The sequence below is a fragment of the Mobula hypostoma genome, chromosome 10 (assembly GCF_963921235.1).
Source record: "Mobula hypostoma chromosome 10, sMobHyp1.1, whole genome shotgun sequence".
Taxonomy (NCBI): Eukaryota; Metazoa; Chordata; class Chondrichthyes; order Myliobatiformes; family Myliobatidae; genus Mobula; species Mobula hypostoma.
In genome coordinates this window covers 116,258,375-116,279,924 of record NC_086106.1, presented here as the reverse complement: position 1 = coordinate 116,279,924, position 21,550 = coordinate 116,258,375, and the positions used below count along the sequence as shown (strand labels likewise).

At 41.8% G+C, this 21,550-nt stretch overlaps 1 protein-coding gene across 1 annotated transcript in view; it reads left to right on the top strand.

The window, feature by feature from the left end:
• LOC134353132 (oligophrenin-1-like) overlaps positions 1–21,550 on the top strand; it is a 241,667-nt gene that overhangs the window by 74,756 nt on the left and 145,361 nt on the right. The window contains exon 3 of the mRNA XM_063061073.1: positions 17,911–17,972. Coding sequence (XP_062917143.1) covers positions 17,911–17,972 — 62 coding nt within the window. The remainder of the gene's footprint in view (positions 1–17,910; positions 17,973–21,550) is intronic.

Sequence of the window (21,550 nt, the reverse complement as noted above, 5' to 3'; positions counted from 1 at the left end):
TTTTGTGATGATTGTCGATACCGTCAAATTCTTTATAGTTACTAACTCGTTGAAATGGTGAAATTGATTCATTTTCACTCCCAGCTGTTTCCGTCATCTCCAAGCCTGATTGCTTGAAACTGTGGTGAGCAAAGCGGTCCGGATTGTCTTACTGCCTACTTCTCACCAACTAACAGTGACAAACTTCACTGCTTTTTGAATACAAACACACATAAGTGATGCTATTTAAAAACTATTTGCTCTAACCGTGGTGTAATGTCTAAAAGGCACATGATGTGCACAGAACTAACAATAGCTAGAAACTGTGTGGCAGCAGTTTCCTGTCCCAATTAAGCAGCATAGTGTCTCAAATAGACAAAGGAAATTGTGGCTATTTTCTGGATTAGTTTTTGTTCTTTAAGAGTTGTCCCAAATGTATGGCTGTCCCGATTACCCGATGGCCCAGTTAAATGGAATTCACTGTATATGGTTATTAGGCTCACACTTTATTGATTTTTTTGTATAAGTAGAAATAGTTGTTCTTTGCATAAATGGCTGTTCTTGAGAACTGAGATCTGTGCATTTGTTATAATAACAATGATAGAGTACTTCTGGGAAAAGGATAAGTTTCCAGGATCTGCTCTGAATATTATTTCTCAAACTGCTGAATATGATTTGTTACCATTGAGTTAATGAAAAGTCTTGGCTTCCTGGAACCTTCACTGAAAGTGATAGCTCGCTTCTCTTTTAGGTTAGATTTCAGGAGAGTGCATGGGCATTTACTCCAGTCTGGAATGAACTAAGTTCTTGCTCACTTCCAGAGCCCCTCCCTAACACACTCCTCTCCCTGAAGAGGAGCACTTTGTGAAGAGATGCTTTGACATCACAGCTGCTTCTAGATTTTCTAATATTCTTAACAGTCAGTCTGAATTTAGCATTTACTGCTGTACAGCCTGCCTTGTTAATAAAAAGGTAGAAAATTTTAATGCCAAAGTGAGGGCAGTGGTCGACATAGCAGCCCCTGAAAATTTTGTTACAAACTCATCCACTGTTATAATACCATGGAGAACTCAAGCAGGCTGTAAACTTAAACGACAACGTCGTAAGGCTGAGCGTGAATGGAGGAAGACTTAACTGACAGTTCACTATGAAATCTTGAAGGCTCATATAACTAAATACAACAAAGCAGTTCATCTTGAGAGACAGTTGTACTTTTCTAAAATTATTAATTGTTTTCAACTACTAATCGACTATTAAACCCAGTTCCATTGATGGAATGGTTGCTGAAAGCATGTGAGGCTAAAAATGAGAGTCTTGCTGCATTTGTTACAGAAAAAATTAAAAAATAATATAAGATGTAATATAATACAGACCTCAAGAATAAATCTTGTTGAACCTCAACAAGCTCAAGACTTTGAACTAAACTCCTTTACTGAAATAAGTTTACCAAAACTTCCAGAAATTATTACTCAGCTAAAACTGTCTGCTTGTGTCCTTGATCCTATTCGCACAGGCTTTTTAAATGATGTTTCTGAAAAGCTGATCAACAGTGTACTCCGCATAGTTAATTGCTTACTAGTTTCCGGCATTTTTCCGGATTCCTTAAAAACTGTAGTAATTAAACCCCTGCTTAAGAAAAATAATGTAGACTGCTCTGTTTTGGACAATTTGGGACCTATTTCCAACCTGCTTTTTCAAAGTAAAATTCTGGAAAAAGTAATTTTTACATATAAATGATTACTTGAATAAAAATTCTATTCTTGAAGTATCAATCATGTTTTAGATCTAATCCAGTACAGAAACTGTGCTGTTGAAAGTAGTAAATAATTTACGGTTTACTGCCAATGCAGGTAACGTATCAGTTCTTAATCTCTTAGATTTGAGTGTAGCATTTGATACTGTAGATCACAGCATTCTCATAAACCACTTTTGTCAATGGGTAGGTCTTTCTGGTTTCAATCTGATATAACAGGAAGAAAATTATTTGTTGGCTATGGTGACTGTGCGTCCAAAATCCATGATACTGTGTTTGGTGTGCCGCAAGGAACAATTCTTGGCCTGTTGTTATCTTCACTCTGCATGCTCCCATTAAGTCAGACTATTTCAAAGCACAAGGTGAACCACAGTTATGCAGACAACACACAGCTGTATTAGTGTATTACGAGGACCCTGAGGCTCTAAATCCTCTGGTCTAGTGTTTAACTAGCATTACAGAACAGAGTTCGAATTTTCTTAAACTAAATAGGAAAATTCAAAAATGTTGGTGTCGATAGTAATTATAAAAAAAAGTGTGAACCTTAGTAATAAACTTGATCATCTGGTCTTACAAATTAAGCCAGAAGTAAGAATTTAGTTGTTATTACTGACTCGAGCTAAATTTTAAATCACATATTTATCATATTGTTAAGACTGTGCTCTGTCATTTGAGGAATATTGCAAGAGTTCAATTTCTTATTAGCATCTCATGATGCAGAAAAATTGATACACACTTTTGTTTTTAGCTGTTTAGCCTACCATAATGCGCTCTTTTCAGGACTGCCTAAGAAAGGGGTAAATCGGCTGCAGCTTGTTCAAGACGCAGCAACAAGAATCTTAACCGAGAAAAGAAAATCTGAGCACATTTCACCAGTTTTGACATCATTACACTGGCTGCCTGTGTACTTTAGGATCAATTTTAAAATACTCTTAATTAAGGCAGGTCCTGTTTGACAAACTTACTGGAGTTCTTTGAGGATATAATAAGCACAGTGGAACAGATGGATGTTATTTACTTGGATTTCCAGAAGGCGTTCGATGAGGGCCACTTATCCATAAGATAATGATGCATAGAGTTGGGGGTGATGTAGTAGCATGGATGGAGAATTGGTTAATCAATAGAAAGCGGAGAGTTGGGATACATGGGTGTTTCTCTTTTTGGCAATCAGTGGTGAGCGGTGTGCCACAGGGGTCAGTGCTGGACCTGCAACTGTTCATGATATACATTAACGATCTGGAAGAGGAAACTGAAAGTAGTGTATCTAAGTTTGTTGATGACACTAAGTGGAGTGGAAAATCAAATTGTGCGGAGGGTATGGAGAGTCTGCAAAGAGATGTAGATAGGTTAAGTGAGTGGGCAAGGATTTGGCAGATGGAATACAATGTTGGTAAATGCACGGTCATCCACTTTGGAAGGAAAAGTGAAAGATCAGATTATTATTTAAATAGTAAAAGATTGCAGCATGCTGCTGTGGAGAAGACGTGAGCGCTTGTGCATGAATTGCGAAAGGTTGGTTTGTGGGTGCAGCAGGCTATCAAGAAGGCAAATGGAATGTTGGCCTTCATTGCAGAGGAATTGAATGTATGAGCAGGATGGTTATGGTACAATTGTGAAGGGTACTGGTGAGGCCTCATCTGGACTGTGTGCAGTTCTGGTCTCCTTATTATACTGGCTTTGGAGGCAGTGCAGAGGAGGTTCACCAGGTTGATTCCAGAGGTGGAGGTTAGACTGAGGAGAAACTGAGTTGCCTGGGAATGTACTCGTTGGAATTCAGAAGAATAAGAGGAGATCTTATAGAAACATATAAAATTATGAAAGGGATAGATAAGATGGAGGCAGGAAAGTTGTTTCTACTGGTAGGTGATACTAGAACTAGGGGACATAGCCTCAAAATTCAGGGGAGTAAACTTAGGACTGAGACGAAGAAGAAATGCTTTTCCCAGAGTGTGGTGAATCTGTGGAATTCTCTGCCCTTTGAAGCAGTGGAGGTTACCTCAGAAAACATATTTAAGAAAAGGTTGGATAGATTTTTGCATAGTAAGGGAATTAAAGGTTATGAGGAAAAGAGAGGTAGGTGGAGATGAGTCCATGGTCAGATCAGCCATGATCTTATTGAATGGCGGAGCAGACTCGACGGGCCAGATGGCCTACTCCTGCTCCTATTTCTTAAGTTCTTATAAATAAGGCTCTGAATGACGTAGTTCCTCTGTATATTTTGGAGAGTCTATTCCCTTACATCCCTAATCATAATCTTCGATCTGTGAATACTGGTTTGCTTAGTGTTCCTAGGTCCAAGCATATAAGAACTGATGATGTGGCCTTTTGCTCTTATGCACCAAAAATCTGGAATACCCTACTGACTGAGATGTGTCAGGCTCGTACTGTGGAATGCTTCTAAAAATCTACTTTTTTAATTTGGCCTATTTATAGGATTAGTTCATTCCTGTTGATGTTGATTACATTTATAAAATTTGGTATATTCAATTACATTTTATTCCATATAATGTTTGTCTTTACTTAGGATTTTTAATTTTGCCTCATTTTTATGACTATATTGATTATTTTTACAATCTAGGTAAAGCACCTTGAGCCTGCATCTTCATGTATGGAAGGTCTATATAAATAATGTTTTTCTTCTTATTATTATTATTATATGTGGAAAGGGTGATTAGTGAACTGCCACCTTGAATCCCAACAGTGGCAGGGGTTCCCAACCCGGGGTCTAAGGAACCCTTGGTTAACGGTAAAGCTCCACGGCATAAAAAAGTTTGGGGACCCCTGGTAGAGGGTGAAAGAGTTCTCAGTGTTGCTGTTCAGTCAGGAATTTCAGTGCTTAGAGCAATGGAACAGAAGCTGTACTGGTTTATTAGTGTCACAGGGACGAAGATTCAGTGAAAAGCTTGTCTTACCTACTGTTCATACAGATCAGATCATTACACAGTGCATTGAACTAGAGTAAAACAACGTATTTCACAACAAATGCCAGAGATTTTAAATCTGATTCTGCTGCTAAGGTAAAATAATAATAATGCATTTAAAAGCTACTGGAAGAAGGGCAGTGTGGGTAATGAAGTGCAAGATCATAACGAGGTAGATTGTGAGGCCAAGAGTCCATCTTATAGTACAAAAGGTCTGTTTAAGAGTCTGCTAACAGCAGGACAGAGGCCGTGCTTGACCCTGGTAGCAAGTGTTTTCAGGCTTTTATATTTTCTGCCCAGTGGGAGAGGGAAGAAGGAAGAATGTCTGGAGCAGATGGGGGTCTTTAAAAATAGTTTAGTTTACATGCTACCTCGATCGATTGCAGACGTTTATTTTGATGGAGAGAGCTTCTCTAATTCAGGTTTCAGCTGATAGATGGAACATTGGATATTCCACAGAGGAGTATCATCATATTAATTGTGAACATACCACTTGCCCAAATATTTTTTAAAAAAGATAAATCCTGCACATCTGCTATTGATTTCTGGAATGCTGGGATCATTTTGATTAAAGCAACACACACAAAAAACGCTGGTGGAACGCAGCAGGCCAGGCAGCATCTATAGGAAGAGGTACAGTCGAGGTTTTGGGTCCCGGCCTGAAACGTCGACTGTACCTCTTCCTATAGATGCTGCCTGGCCTGCTGCGTTCCACCAGCATTTTCTGTGTGTGTTGCTTGAATTTCCAGCATCTTCAGATTTCCTCGTGTCATCATTTTGATTAGTTACTTTAACAGTATATTCCCACAGCAAAGTGATGGCATCAGCAAATAAGAATGAACACTGAAGTGAATGAGAAATATTAAAATGTAATTTAATGTTCAAAGTTTAAAGTAAATTTATTATCAAAGTACATATATATCACCAAATGTATCCTGAGACTCATTATCTTGCAGGCATTCGCAGCAGAACAACAAAATACAACAGAATAAATGAAAAGCTACACACAAAGATTGACAAACAATCAATGTGGAAAAGTAGATAAACTGTGCAAATAAAATATAAACCAATACTGTACTGTGCAAAAGGCTGATATATTTAGTTAGTGTGCTTAAGATGCTTGCACAGTACTGAAGTAATTTTATGTATTGCCCTGTACTGCAATACACATGTGAGAGATGATAAACCTGACTCTGATATGGGTCTCTATTGTGTGCTGAGTGTGGGAAGGGGGCAGGGAGAGGGGAATCATGGTTGGGAAAAGTGGAAGGGAAGGGAGAGAGGAGGGAGCAGGAAGGACCAGAGAGACATTCTGTAATAATCAATAAGCCAACTGTTTGGAATCAAATGACTTGGCCTGGTGTCTCAGGGTTGGGTGTGTCTGCACCCATACTACCTCTCCCCCGCCCACCTCTGGCACTACTTCTCAGTCAGCTGCCCCACACCTCTCCCACGGCACTCCATCCTTGCCATCCCCAACATCTTTTGCACCTCTAGATTTACAAACTTGCTGTCTGCTCCATATTGACAAATACAGTTCTGTACAAAATGTCTTCAGCACTCTCATCTAAATGAATCTGTAGATTGCGGAATTAGTTCAGCGTTGTGGTGGATGAGGTCATCCACGCTGGTTCGGGAGTCTGATGGTTGAAGGGTAATGAGTGTTCCTGAACCTGGTGATGCGGGACCTAAGGTTCCTGTACCTCCTTTCTGATGGCAGTGAGACAAGAGCATGGGCCTTTGGTAGAGGTCCTTGATGATGGCTGCTGCTTTCTTGTGGTGGGATGTGCTTCTAGCAATCATACTCTCATTTAGTCCAGCGACAGACAATCTGCAGGAAGAGCTCAGTGGCTGAGCCACTTCACTGGGAGGAAAGGAATTGTCCACACTGAATTTTGATGCAAGACTTCAACCCAAAGTGTCAACAGTCCCTTTCCTCCTACACAGTTTGCTCGACCTGAAGTTCCTCCAGCAAAAAAAAAGATGAACGTCAATTATTTTGTAGCCAATATATATATACACGGTGGATTGTGGTAAATTGGGACTCACCGGGACAATTCCTTGTCAGGACATTTTGGCCCAATTAAGCTGCTGCCCCAGATAGCCAAAGTTTCATGGAAATAGTCAAAAGGTATAAAAAAGGCAAACTACTGTTTAACTTTGTAATAATTAATGTACTTAAAACTGTTTTAGTTCCTGAAGTTATCGACGAATGAATTCATCCAGTGTATGCAGGCGCGTAGTTTTGATTGACTGTAAAGAAAATAAAATCAGCGCAGACACTTAGTGTGGATAATATACTGATATTCTCTATTCTCCTCTCTCTCTCTCTCTCTCTATCTATCTATCTATCTATCTATCTATCTATATATAGTGTGTATGCTTAACATTCAGATTTTTTATCACTGACTTATATGACATGAAATTTGTTGTCACCTAGCAAAGAATGGGGTGGCATTGGTATTGGCGAGAGTCCAAAGAAGGTTCATGAGAATAATCCCAGGAATGAAAGGGTTAACACGAGAAACATTTGATAATTCTGGACCTGTAGTCGCTAGAGTTTAGATGAACGAAGGAAGACCATTGAACTCTGTCGGCTGTTGAAAGGTCTAGAGAGAGTGGATGTGGAGAGGATGTTTCCTATGGTGGGGGAGTCTAGAACCAGAAGGTACAGTCTCAGAATAGAGGCACGTCCATCTAGAACAGAGATGAGGAGGAATTTCTTTAGCCAGAGGCTGGTGAACTGTGGAATCCATTGCCACAGACAGTTGTGTAGGCCAAATCATTGGATATATTTAAGGAGGAGGTTGATAGGGTCTTGATTAATCAGGGCATTAAAGGTTACGGGGGAAAGGCAGGAGAATGGGGTTGAGAGGGATAATAAATTGGCCATGATGGAATGGCGGAGCGGACTCGATGGGCTGAATGGCCTGATTCTGCACCTAGGTCTTATGGTTTGTCCCAAGTGCCATTGAAATGTTTCAAGTTTTTGCTACACAATTCATTACTTCCTGAATACTGCAGTTTCCATTAAATTAACCTTTTTGCGACGCATCTTTGAAAAATGCACAGCTCTGTTGTTACTCTTTTTCCTTTCCTCCAGGCACTGTCAGGGATGTTGGACAGGGATGCTTTCAAGTGCTTGGAACTCAGCAGAACAGAAGGGAAATAACCATGAGAAATAACCTGAGAAATAACCATGGCATTAATCATCCATAATATATGCAAAAATTCCCCTTTGAGCACTTATGTCCGAATATATGAATTATGAGCAGGGCGTGGGTACACAGTCCAGTCCCACATACCTGCTCTACAATATTAATGAGATCCTGGCAGACCTCTCTGTAACCATGACTCATTAGGGTGTCACGGCAGGATAGTGCGTAGCATAACGCCTTACAGCGCCAGTAATTAGGGTTCAGTTCCTGCCGCTATCTGTAAGGAATTTGTGTTTTCTCCTGGTTCTCTGTTCCCCCCCACATTCCAAAGGCGTATGGGTTATGGTTAGTAAGATAACCATAAGACACATACTATGTCGGTGCCAAAAGCATAGCAACAATTGCAGGCTGTCCCATTACATCTTCAGAATGTGTTGGTCATCGACAAAAACAATGCATTTCACTGTGTGTTTGATGTACCTGTGACAAATAAAGCTAATCTTTACCCTTATCTCACTCCAGACCACATGTAATAGTCTTTTATTCCTTTTTAAACCCTCTGTGACTGACAAACGTTGCCACATTAAAAATGTTCTCCTCCTCTGTACTACTTCGGTAAATTTTGTACACATCTGCCATTGGTTTTCTAAAATTACTGTGGTTAATTAGTCTAACTGTGTATTCCCACAGCAAATTGGTTTTGGTTTGGTATTGTATTGGTTTAATAGTGTCACATGTACCAAGATACAGTGAAAAGCTTGTATTGTTCGCTGTTCATACAGGTCAGATCTTTACACAGTGCATTGAGGTAGAACAATAACAATGCAGAATAAAATGCAAGAACTACCAAAAAGGTGCAGCACAGGTAAATGATTATAACGAAGTAGATTGAGAGGGCAAAAGTCCATCTTATCATACAAGTGATCCTTTGAAGAGCTTGATAACAGTGGGATAGAAACTGTCCTTGAGCCTGGTGGTATGTGCTTTCAGGCTTTTGTATCTTCTATATGATAGGAGAGGGGAGAAGAGAGAATGTCTGGGGTGGGTGGCTACTTTACTGAGCAGTGAGAGGTACAGACAGAGTCCGTAGAGGGAAGGTTGATTTCAGTGATGTGCTGAGCTGTGTCCACATCTCTGCAGTTTCTTGTGGTCACGGGCAGAGCAGTTGCCACACAAAGCCGTGAGGACTCCAGACAGAAAACTTTTTACGGTCATATCTCAGTCAATCTCTGCCTTAACAAAAAAGAAAAATCCAAGAATTTTCTGTTTCCACTACACTTTGAGGAGGAAAGTTTCAAAGACCCACGAATCTAAGGGGAAAAACAACTCACCTCACCTGTCTTCAAGACGCCACCTCCTGCCTGGCTTTATTTTGCAAATAGTGATTCCCGCACAAGAGAAAATGTCCTCTCCGCAGCCATCCTATCAAGACACCTCAGCATCTTGCATTTTTGCTTGGTTATCAACCTGTACATATGAAGTTCAAAGGAACAAAAAATGTGATGATTTCCATAGAACAATGGATCCTTCCCCAAATGAGCATTTGGCCATCAATGATTTGCTAACTTTCAGGAGTGATCTAATTATTTCAGGACTTTTCCAGCCTAAATTTGCACCTTTCACTCCTTGCTGTTTTAAAAGTTATAGATGGTTCTTTCATAATTCTTGTAGTTCTATTTCCAAAGAACATTCAACATAGATAATCAAAACAAGTCCCTGGTCATCTGGGCTTTCCTTTCCATTTAAGACGCCCACCCCACTTCCCCGCCAATACTAATTTGCTGAATTAAAAGGGGTGCTAGCATTGGGTATCTGTCTCAACACAGAACTAGATTAAGAAACATTCACAAAATACTGGAGCACTCAGAAAAAACTTTCCATCTCCTTTATTTCCTTGTAGCTTTGCACCCATTTTGCTTGGATTCACTTTAAAAACGAAGTTGCGGATAGAAAAGTAGTTAATATCGTTGGGACGGACGGAAATCTGTTTTGTTATAGGCTTGGCAAAATAGCACCCTGATGCAAGACACTGAGGTGAGAGGCTAGGTATACCCCACATGCACTGATTTGTAAATTCCCTCAGCGAGTGAAGTAATCAAACTTTAAGGCTTTCTGAACATCCGTACTATGTACGAACAGGGGGGCCCCCAGCTCTGTTCTGCTTGTTGGAAGCAGCGGAGACCCAGGATATCCAAAATTCACTTGAGTTTTTTTTTAAATTATTAATAGCAGCTGGATTTTACAGTGTTCTGGCATCCTAATCATGATCACGAGACAGTAAAGATGATTAAAACAAGGTGTGACAGTGGTCAGAGAAAGTAGTTTTTGTACACTCTGAAATTGTTTACTTTTCAACAACATCTGTGGATAGTTAAAGGCTGAATAAATATTTTTTAAAGGTTCAGCCTACATCTCTCACACGTCGATGACAATTCTTTCAACTGGGGTGGCGTTCCTGCATTTTATGTGGTAATCCGTGCGAGGTTGGAGAACAAGTTTACATTCTCCTCATTGCTGGAAGTTGGTGTGTGACGTGGAACTGGAAGCTAAGTGATTCCTGAGTGATTTCATAAGTACAGCCGTTGTCATTTATGTATGGCTCATGGAAGTTATCAGCAAAGATGCACAGCTGCTTTAGAGAGTTGTAGGTATTGAAATAAAAATGTCAATTTTCAGTGTGTCAGGCAGCAACAGTGAGGAGAAAAAAGTTGGTGTTGGTGCTCCAATGTATCATTCTCAACAACGAGCCACTGAACAAGAGTGGGGGCTTTCAATTGCACTGTGAACTCAGGGCAGGAAAAGCCCATGGTACTTCATGTGTGCATTCGAGGTGAACTATTGGCAGTGATTCTGGAATGGTGCCCAGAACTGAGATTCAGTGAAGGGAATGGAGAGTTCAGGGCACTAGCAGGGAAGCAAGAGGAGAGCTGCAGGTGTGGTCGTTGATAGGGAGAAAGGAAGATGAAATTTTTCTTGCGTTGCAATTCTGTGGTGCCAAATATGTGGTGGAAGGAGGAGGCTGGAAGTGAGGTGAAGGGAACAGTAATGGAGGAAATGGCATGAGGAGCCAGTATGTTAGACTTAACGTGGAGGCATGTCAGAAATGTCTACCTCTCTCCACATGCAGACATTCCCTTGCTCACAGCCCTTCTCACCCAAGACCTCTCCCTCTCCCCCTCTCTCCCCCTCTCTCGCCCTCTCTCGCCCTCTCTCCCCCTCTCCCCTCCCCTCTCTCCCCTCTCCCCTCCCCTCTCTCCCCCTCTCCCCTCCCCTCTCTCCCCCTCTCTCCCCTCCCCTCTCTCCCCTCCCCTCTCTCCCCTCCCCTGTCCCCTGTCCCCTGTCCCCTCCCCCCTCCCCCTCTCTCCCCCTCTCCCCTCTCCCCTCTCCCCTCTCCCCTCTCCCCTCTCCCCTCTCCCCTCTCCCCTCTCCCCTCTCCCCTCTCCCCTCTCCCCTCTCCCCTCTCCCCTCTCCCCTCCTCCCTCTCCCCTCCTCCCTCTCCCCTCCCCCCTCCCCCCTCTCCCCTCTCCCCTCTCCCCCTCTCCCCCTTTCCCCCTCTCTCTCCCCCTGCTTCTCCTCTCTCTTCCTCTTCCACCCTCCCTCCCCTCTTCCTCTCTCTTCCCCTCCATCTCTCCCACCTCTGTTCCCCTCCCTCCCTGTCTTACTTGTTCCCTTTCTACTGCACGTGCTTCCCTTCTCCGGATGATCCCCATGCAAAAAACATCTCGCTAAACCGGTCCGTATTTACCCTTCCGGGATAAAGAGAAGCCCGGCTGTTAATGCATTCACCCACCCAGTCTCAGGGGACAGGTAGAAAGCACATTCCTTTGCCCTTTGCTGTTCTGCATTTGCAACATTTTTGACTGCAGCCTCCTCATGAAATGACTGAATGCCTGTTTGGAGATATAAACTCATGTTACTTTGGGATGTGTTAAAACTATTAACCAGTAACTTTAATTGGCAGACCAAGGGTCAACTCGATTTACCATATAGATTTACATTAAGAAATTGCTGTGGTGCTTTGGCACAACAGGCGACAAAAAATGACAACATTCAATAATTATACAGAATAAATAATTATATAAAATTAAAAGAAGTACAGATATGGAACAAAATATGCATAAATACATAAATCCCAGCATATATTTACAATGTAAACTGCATTATAAAAAGTGGTTTAAAGTCTTTACAGTGCAGTGATAGAGTGGGGTGGGAAGGGACTAACTAGAATGGTTGATCGGATGCATTGCCTGGAGTCATTTTAAGATGTCATGAATTTTTTTGTTTAAATAGCCTGAAGGGATCTTTCAGAAAAGGCAGTTTGCTCAATGGATAATGTCCGCAATGATCTTTCCTCGAGAGTGCTGAAGGCTGAGGAGCAGCCTGGGGGGCATAGCGAGAGCAGGTGGTCAGTGTCTTTTACCCAGGATGAAAATGTCACATAATAGAGGGCACGATTTTAAGTTGAGAAGGAGAAAGTTTAAAGTAGATATGTAGGACAATTTCTTTCTTAGTGCTAGGTGCCTGGAATGTTAGTATGGTAGAGGGGTGCAGACACAACAGTGGAGTTTAAGAGGATTAAAGGCAGGTACTGTACATGAATATGCAGGGACATGGAACATGTGCAGGCAAATAGAATTTTTCATCAGAGTCAGCACAGATATTATGGGCTGAAGGGGCCTGTTTCTGTCTTTCCTGTCTTCTTCTTTGTTCTGGACACACACACGACCCTTTTTTAAAACCAGTGACCTGAAAAAGATTTGCCTGCCTTGTCTATAGATCACTATCACTCATTGTTCTAGCTCCTTCGGAGAGATGTTATTGCACTGAATTTGAAGATCTGGAAAGGATTTTGCATTTTCCTCACTCTGTAATCTGATACCAGCAAGCAGTTTGATTTAAAGGAACCTGTTGTGTTTTGATTGGCTCCAGTGTGAAATCTTAAACAAGGAAATGGCATCCTTAGAATCAACTTCTGATTTTTATCTATTTTTTGAACCATTTTCAATAACAACAAGGATCCAGCCAGCCCAACATCGGTTGTACAAGTCACTGGCTAGATTCTATTTCACATTAAAGCTATTCTGTTTTTCACCATGATCAGACTTGTCTGCTAGTCTCTGCACGCTACAAATTGCAGGTCAGATCGCAACATGCAGTGTAGGTGCAGAATACTGAGTGAACATTCAGCAGCGTTCTGGCATAAATGGTAGAAATATCAACAGGCTATGATAATTGGCATTACAGCCAGAAGATATAGTTCTGAGGCTAAAACTAAATAATGTTGCTGGCTAGGACTTCCAAAATGGCCCAACTAGATATCCTTGCAATTCCTTCTTTGATAGTTTCTTAAATATCTGGATTTAAGTCACCCAGATACCATTTCTTGATTTGACAGGCTTCCATTCCTGTTGTTTTAAGCTATCAATACTCTGTACTCTACGGAAAAGGAAAGGTTTACATATTGTGCAGTTTTTTAAATATATAACAGCCCTTTGTAAAATTCTTCACAATGAATGAAGCACCACTATATTGAAACAGTGATCTTCACAATGGATGTTTTGACATAGACAAAAATAGCCTGGTTGTGACTAGCTAACTGCTGACCAGATTTTCGAGTGTATAACTGCTATCATGCATGTTCCTTAATGACTAGGGGCAGATATTTAGCCAGGAACATCTTTTCCGTGCAGTGATGTCTTAGTGAATTGAGTTAACTTTTGATCCTAGAATAAGACTTGAACTCAGTTTCCTAACTTTGATGAAAAAAGGAGCCAAGGCTGATCCAATTATTGGCATGTACTAGTTATAGTTGAAATGATCTACTGTTTTCCATGATATTAATTAAGTGTCCCTGCTGGATGGATGAACTGCTGGATCTGATGTCCAGAATTACATTGGATATGCTGAACAGTATCATCAAAATGGGTTCTTGATCCTGCATGATTCTTAAGGTAGCCACTCAGAATTGCTTTTATGCTCTTTAGGTTCTAGATCCTGAATACTGATTGCCTTGATATATTCAGGTGCATTTGAGGTGTTCAGTTAGTGGGTTCAGTCTCATAGTTTCCCATAAGCTTTAGTAAAGACTGGCTTTGTCGGACACTGAAAACACAAGTGTAGGGATTCCATCACTCAAACTATTCTCGGGTCCCTTTAATAGAACCCAAGGGATTCACAGTCCTGTGCAAAAGTCTTAGACACGCATACAGAACTGTACAAAATTCTCGGGCACATATACAGAACTGTGCAAAAGTCTGAGGCACATAAATGAAACTGTGCAAAAATCTTAGGCACATACACAGAACTTTGCAAAAGTCTTAGGCACATATGTATCGCTAGTGTGCCCAAGACTTTTGCACAGTACTGTAGTAATTTTGTGTATTGCACTGTACTGCTGTCACAAAAAAAAGTCATGATGTATGTGAGTGATGATAAACGTGATTTTGATGTGGGTCTGTATTGTGTACTGAGAGTGGGAAGAGGGCAGGGGGTGGTAAATCATGGTTGGGAAAAGGGGAAGGGAAAGGGAAAGGGGAGGGAGTGGGAAGCACCAGAGAGGCATTCTGTAATGATCAATAAACCAATTGTTTGGACTCAAATGACCTTGCTTAGTGTCTCAAGGCAAGGCGTGCCACCCCCACCCCTGGTGCTCCTTCTCTGCCACCTGTCCTACACCCCTCCCACAACACTCCACACTCCCAACCTACTTTGACTCCTGCCAGATTACTAACTTGCTCTCCACTCCACGTTGATAAATACAGTACTGTCTTAGGCATCCTAGCTATATAGTGTCTATAAAAAGTATTCAGCCCCCCCCACGGAAGGTTTCATTGTTTTACGACATTGAATCACGGTGGATTTAATTTAGCTTTTTTGACACAGATCAACAGAAAAAGATCCTTTCATGTCAAAGTGAAAACAGATATCTACAAAGTGACCTAAATTAATTACAAATTTAAAACACAAAATAACTGATTGCAGAAGTATTCACCCCCTCCCCCTTTAATATGACACACCCACATCATCACTGGGGCAGCTAACTGGCTTTAGAAGTCACAATTATTTAAAAGGAGATCACCTGTGTGCAGTCAAGGTGCTTCAATTCATTGTAGTAAAAATACACCTGTATCTGGAAGGTCCAACTGCTGGTGAGTCAGTATCCAGTCAAAAACTACACCATGATGACAAAAGAACACTCCAAGCATCTCCACAAAAAGGTTACTGAAAAGCACAAATCAAGAGACGGATACAAACACATTTCCAAGTCACCGAATATCCCTTGGAGTACAGCTAAGTCAATAATCAATAAATGGCAAGAATATGGCACAGCTGTAAGTCTGGCTAGAGAAGGCTGTCCTCAAAAACTGAGTGACTGTGTAAATAGGGGACTAGTGAGGGAGGCCACCAAGAGACCTCTGACAGCACTTGGAGGAGTTACAAGCTTCAGTGTCTGAGATGGGAGAGACTGCGCATACAACAACTGTTGCCTGGGTGCTTCACCAGTTGCAGCTTTATGGGAGAGTGACACTGTTGAAAAAATTCACATGAAATCTTGGCTGGAGATGTCCAGAAAGCATGTGGGAGACCCTGAGGTCATTTGGAAGAAGGTTCTATGGTCTGATGAAACCAAAATTGAGCTTTTTGGCCATCAGACTAAACACAAGCATAAGCCAAACACTGCACTTCATCAAAAATGCACCATCCCTACTGTGAAGCAGGGTGGGGACTGCATCATGCTGTGGGGTTGCTTCACTACAGCAGGCCCTAGAAGACTTGTGAAGATGGAGGGTAAAATGAGTGTAGCAAAATACAGGGAAATCCTGGAGGAAAACCAGATGCAGTCTGCAGGGGAACTGTGACTTGGGAGAAAATTTGTTTTTCAGCAAGACAATGATTCCAAACATAAAGCCAAAACTCTATAGGAATAGCTTAAAAACAACAAACTTAATGTCCTGGAGTGGCCAAGTCAGAGTCCAGACCTCAATCCAATTGTGAATTTGTGGCTGGACTTGGAACGGGCTGTTCACTCACGATCCCCATGCAATCTGACAGAGCTTGAGCAGTTTTGTAAAGAAGAATGGGAAAAATTGCAGTTCATGTATACAAAGCTGATAGAGACCTATCCACACAGACTTGAGGCTGTAATTGCTGCCAAAGTTGCATCTACTAAATACTGACTTGAAGGGGATGAATACTTCTGCAATCAATTATTGTGTTTTATGTTTGTCATTAATTTAGAACACTTTGTAGAGATCTGTTTTCACATTGACAGAAAAGAGTCTTTTTCTGTTGATCAATGTCAAAAAAACCAAATTAAATACACTATTATTCAATGTCATCAAACAAAAAAACATGAGAACTTCCAAGGGGTGGGGGAGGGGGGTGAATCCTTTTTATAGGCACTGTATATGTGCCTAAGACTTTTGCACAGTACGGTATACAGGAAAAAAAGGAATGTGTGCAAACAATGTGAAATTGATAAAAGATTCAGGGAATTGAGAATGGAAGTCATATTGCATTCGGTTGTTAAAATTTGGGTGACTGGACACGTGGCCATGACACTATTAATGAATATGGTCATCTGATGAGGAATTGGTTGGTGGGTGTGACCCTTCTATCAGAGAGCTTCTATTTCACCTTCTCCCTTGCTCCACTAGCTCTGTCCCTCGTCCACAGGTGGATTAGTGGTGCAGTGTTGGCGATCATTTAGTAAATCTCTACCTGTAGTCATAGCATCTCACGAGATGCTCTGCAAAGATGGTTGTACAACCAAGTTTCAATCTCAGCAAGTTGTACTTTTTTTCCTGATTGGAAGGGATGGACAAGAGAGTAATAGCTTTGAATCAGGTCTATGAAGATCTGTTTTTTTTCCTTGTTTTGAATGAGTTCCACACTTCCACTACCTGGATCTCAGGACTTTCTCTGACCCTGCTAAACAGCTAGGAATGTTAAAATCTCTCCCTCTTACGCTTCTTAAAGAACTTTGTACTTGAGCTGGAAGGAATCATGTCTGCATGTTTGACAGTTCAGGGTTTTGTAAAATCAGTTAGACCTCCTAGTGCTAAAATACACAAATCTATGATTACAGTTCTATCTATAAGCTACACCTTGATCCCTTTCCACCCGTTGTGATTCCTGTTCATCTGTGACTGTAATCTGTCACCAGAAAAACACTGAGGCTGGTGATATAAAGGTCTTTAAGTATCGCAACAAGCAAGCAGGTATTCTGGTGGTAGAGTCTCCCAAACTCATAAGTATATTACATTTTTTCTACCCTTAAGATCAAAGGTAACAGTAGGTGATTCAATACAATGTCAATAGTTACAGTGACATCATTTACTTCAATATTCTTTTGAACTGAACATCCATAGTGGCAGACACATCTGGGAGTCCAAACACCTTTGCTGGGACAAAGTAATTCACACAGATGGTCTGAAAGCTTCTGAGGCATAGTTCCCATGCGCCCAAAATTAATGTTGTCAGGGCTGATTCTCTGAGTACACAAATTATCTGTATTGATTGATTAACTGTGCCTGTGGCCATGTTTGATGTTCTAAGTGACAAAATCAGTCAGGTTTACAAGATTGAACTCCGTCACAATGGTGAACATAACAGCCCAATTTGCCTGGTTTGATACAGGCCAATTAACATAACCCCATTGTCTAATGTTTGGCTGATGCAGATGAGAATATCTTCTGGTCGCTTCACCTTGTAAAGCACATCTCTTGAGCACCCAGTCCCCTGCTGGGGGGCAGCAGCCTGTGCTCCATAGGCAGTGCTGGTTATTTGCAAAGCTGTCCTTTTAACTTCCTTCCGATTTTTGCTCGCAATTTACGTTAAGAACTGAAGACTGGTTCTTGTTTGAAGTAGTATCTGCTATATTCGCGTAACTCTAGGATACTCCCCAACATATCCAGCATCTTTACTGAATAGTTGACTTTTGTGGTGTGAGGAAGGCGGCGGTCAGGAGCAGTAAAACTTTGTCCTGCACTTTTCGGAGATGTGTATGTCTCTGCACCTGCTGATACTGTTGTGTGGAAGTCCTCCATCAAATGGGTAAGACTTTGATGCCCTCAGTGAAATTTCCTGTCTCTTTCAGCTGAATCCTTCAAGGAGTTTGCAGGGCTGTTGCAAGAGGTCGAAGAGGAAAGAGTAATGATGGTAAGTTATTCACTTTACATGCTATAGGAGGGATGCAATGTGTCTGTTTCCTTTGGGCGCACATTGCTTCCTTTATCAATGTCAGTAACATCAACCACAACATAATTCGTGCACATATAAAATGCAGAGTCAGAAATAGCTCATTACGGAGATCTGTCACTGTAGTTGGCCGTGATATGAGCTTAATTGCACTATGCTTGCTTTTGTAGACCTTGTAATACTTGTAATTTTTAGATTTGCCCTCAGGAAATTATTTTTTAATTTGTTTGTACATCACAGAGAAGTGATGGGCAAAATTTTACTGCAAAATTGCATTTGTTAGTTTCTGGCGCATTGGCTTTTATAAATAAGAACCTTAAGACTGTAAGACATAGGAACAGAATTAGGCCATTCGGCCTATTGAGTCTGCTTCACCATTTCATCATGGCCATCCATTTCCCTCTTAACCCCATTCTCCTGCCTTCTCCCTGGAGCCTTTCATGCCCTGACTAATCAAAAACCTGTCAACATTCGTCTTAAATGCACTCAGTGACTTGGCCTCCAAAGCCACCTGTGACAATGAATTCCACAGACTCAGTACCCTCTGGCTAAAGAAATTCTTCCTTACCTCTGTTCTAAAAGGTCACCCCTCAGTTTTGAGGCTGTGAACTCTGTTTCTGGATACCCCAACCATAGGAAACATTCTCTCCACATGCACCTTATCCAATCCATTCAACATTCAACAGGATTTCTGCAGATGCTGGAAATTCAAGCACACACATAAAAGTTGCTGGTGAACGCAGCAGGCCAGGCAGCATCTCTAGGAAGAGGTGCAGTCGACGTTTCAGGCCAAGACCCTTCGTCAGGACTAACTAAAAGTCCTGACGAAGGGTCTCGGCCTGAAACGTCGACTGCACCTCTTCCTAGAGATGCTGCCTGGCCTGCTGCGTTCACCATTCAACATTCAGTAGGTTTCAATGAAAACCCCTCACATTCTTCTAAATTCCAGTGAGTACAGGCCCCAAGCTGCCAATCACTCCTCATATGTTAACCCATTCATTCCTGGAATCATCCTCGTGAACCTCCTTTGGACTCTTTCCAATGACAACACATCCTTTCTGAGATATAGGGCACAGAACTGTTGACAATACCCAAGTGTGGCCTGACTAGTGTCTTATAAAGTCTCAGCATTATCTCGATGCTTTTATATTCTACTCCCCTTAAAATAAATGCCAACATTGCATTTGCCTTCTTTACCACAGACTCAACCTGCGAGTTAACCATCTGGGAGGAGGTGCACGAGGACTCCTAAGTCCCTCTGCACCTCTGATGTTTGAACCTTCACTCCATTTAGATAATACAGTAGTTTGCATTATTGTTCCTTTTACCAAAATGCATTATCATACATTTCCCAACACTGTTTTTCATCTGTCACTTTTTTGTCCATTCTTCCAATTTGTCTAGGTCTTGCTGCAATCACATTGCTTCCTCAGCACCTCCTACCCCTCGATCTAGCTTCATATCATCTGCAAACTTTGCCACAAAGCCATCAATTCCATGATCTAAATCAGGGGTCCCCAACCTTTTTTGCACCGCGGACCGGTTTATTATTGACAATATTCTTGCGGACCGGCTGACCGGGGTGGGGGGGGGGGTGGTGTTCAAGTAGGGTTAAACTCACCTCAACATGTCTTTTACAGTCAGGGTTGCCAACTTTCTCACTCCCAAATAAGGGACAAAAGTAGCAGTCAAATCCCGGGACACTTTACCCCAGGAAAGACTACCATGACCATGAAGCCTTGCGTGGGCACCTGTGTGCGCATGTGATGTGCACATGTGCGTACATGCTGATTTTTTCCCCACAAATCGGTTTTGCCTTCATCTTCCCGACTATACTGTACATACATTATTTCTACTTTATATAGGCTGTGTATTTATCATATCATTCCTGCTTTTACTATATGTTAGTGTTATTTATTTTCGGTTTTATGTGTTATTTGGTATGATTTGTTAGGTTATTTTTTGGGTCTGGGAATGCTCAAAAGTTTTTCCCATATAAATTAATGGTAATTGCTTCTGCGCTTCACACCACTTCAGCACGAAAAGTTTCATAGGAACGCTCTACCTTAGCGGGGGAAATAGCGGGACAAGGGCAGTCCCATATGGGACAAACCAATTTAGCCCATGTACAGGATGTCCTGGCAAATACGGGACAGTTGGCAACCTGATGTTCAAGTTCAACAGTGCGTGACAGGGAATGAGGAAAGGTGCAGCTGACTCATATCGTTTCCTCACGACCCGGTTGCACATGCTTTGCGGCCCGGTACCAGTCCGTGGCCTGGTGGTTGGGGACCACTAATCGAAATCATTGACAAACAGTGTGCAAAGTAGTGGTCCCAATACTGACCCCTGAGGAACACGACTAGTCACTGGTAGCCAATCAGAAAAGGCCTCCTTTATTCCCACTCACTGTTTCCTGTCTGTCAGCCATTCCTCTATCCATGGCAGTACACTTCTTGTACCACTATAGGATTTTATCTTGCTAAGCAGCCTCATGTGTGGCATCTTATCAAATGCCTTTTGAAAATCCTGCCTGTCACTTGTCCACCCTGCTTGTTACTTCCTCGAACAACTCTAACAGATTGGTCAGGCAAGATTTCCCTTTGCAGAAACCATGTCTACTTTGACTTATTTTGGACATCTTTCTATTTTGAGTCTGTGCTCTCTGGTCCTAGACTCCCCCAGTAAAGGAAACATACTCTTCACACCAACTCTCACAGCATTTAATAGGTTTCAGTAAGATCTGCCGCCTCATTCTTCTAAGTTCCAGCAAGTACTGGCTCAGAGCCTTCAATCGCTGCTTACCTTTTCACTCCCAGAATCATTCTTGTGAACCTCTTCGGAACCCTCGCCGACGTCAGCACATCCTTTCTTAAATAGGGGGCCCAAACCTGCTCACAGTACTCCAAGTATCACTCCTCAGCAGTGTCTTATGCAGCCTCACTATTAAACCTTGCTTTTATGTTCTAGTCCTCTTGAAATGAATGCTAACATTACATTTGTTTTCCTCAGCACTGATTCAACCTACAAATTAACCTTTAGAGAATCCTGCAAGAGGACTCCCAAATCCCTTTGCACCCTGGACTTTTGAATCTCCTCCCCGTTTAGAAAATAGTCTGTGTTTTTATTCATTTTACCAAAGTGCTTGACCTTACACTTATCGGCACTGTGTTCCATCTGCCACCTCTTTGCCCATTCTCCTAATCTATCTAAGTTCTTCTGCAGCCTCCCTGCTTCCTCAACACTACTTGCCCCTCCACTTACCTTCATATCCTCTGCAAACTTGGCCGTAAAGTCATCAATTTCATCATCCAAATCATCGTAAAAAGATGCAGTCCCAACCTGTGGAACACTACCAGTCACCAGTAGCCAGTTACTCTTTACCTCCTGCCATTCAGCCAATGCTATATCCATGTTAGAATCTTTCCTGTATTACCATGGACTCTTAGCTTGTTTAATAGCCTCATCTGCAGTACCTTATCAAAGGCCTTCTGATAATCCAGGCACTCAACATCCACAGATTCTCCTTTGCCAATCCT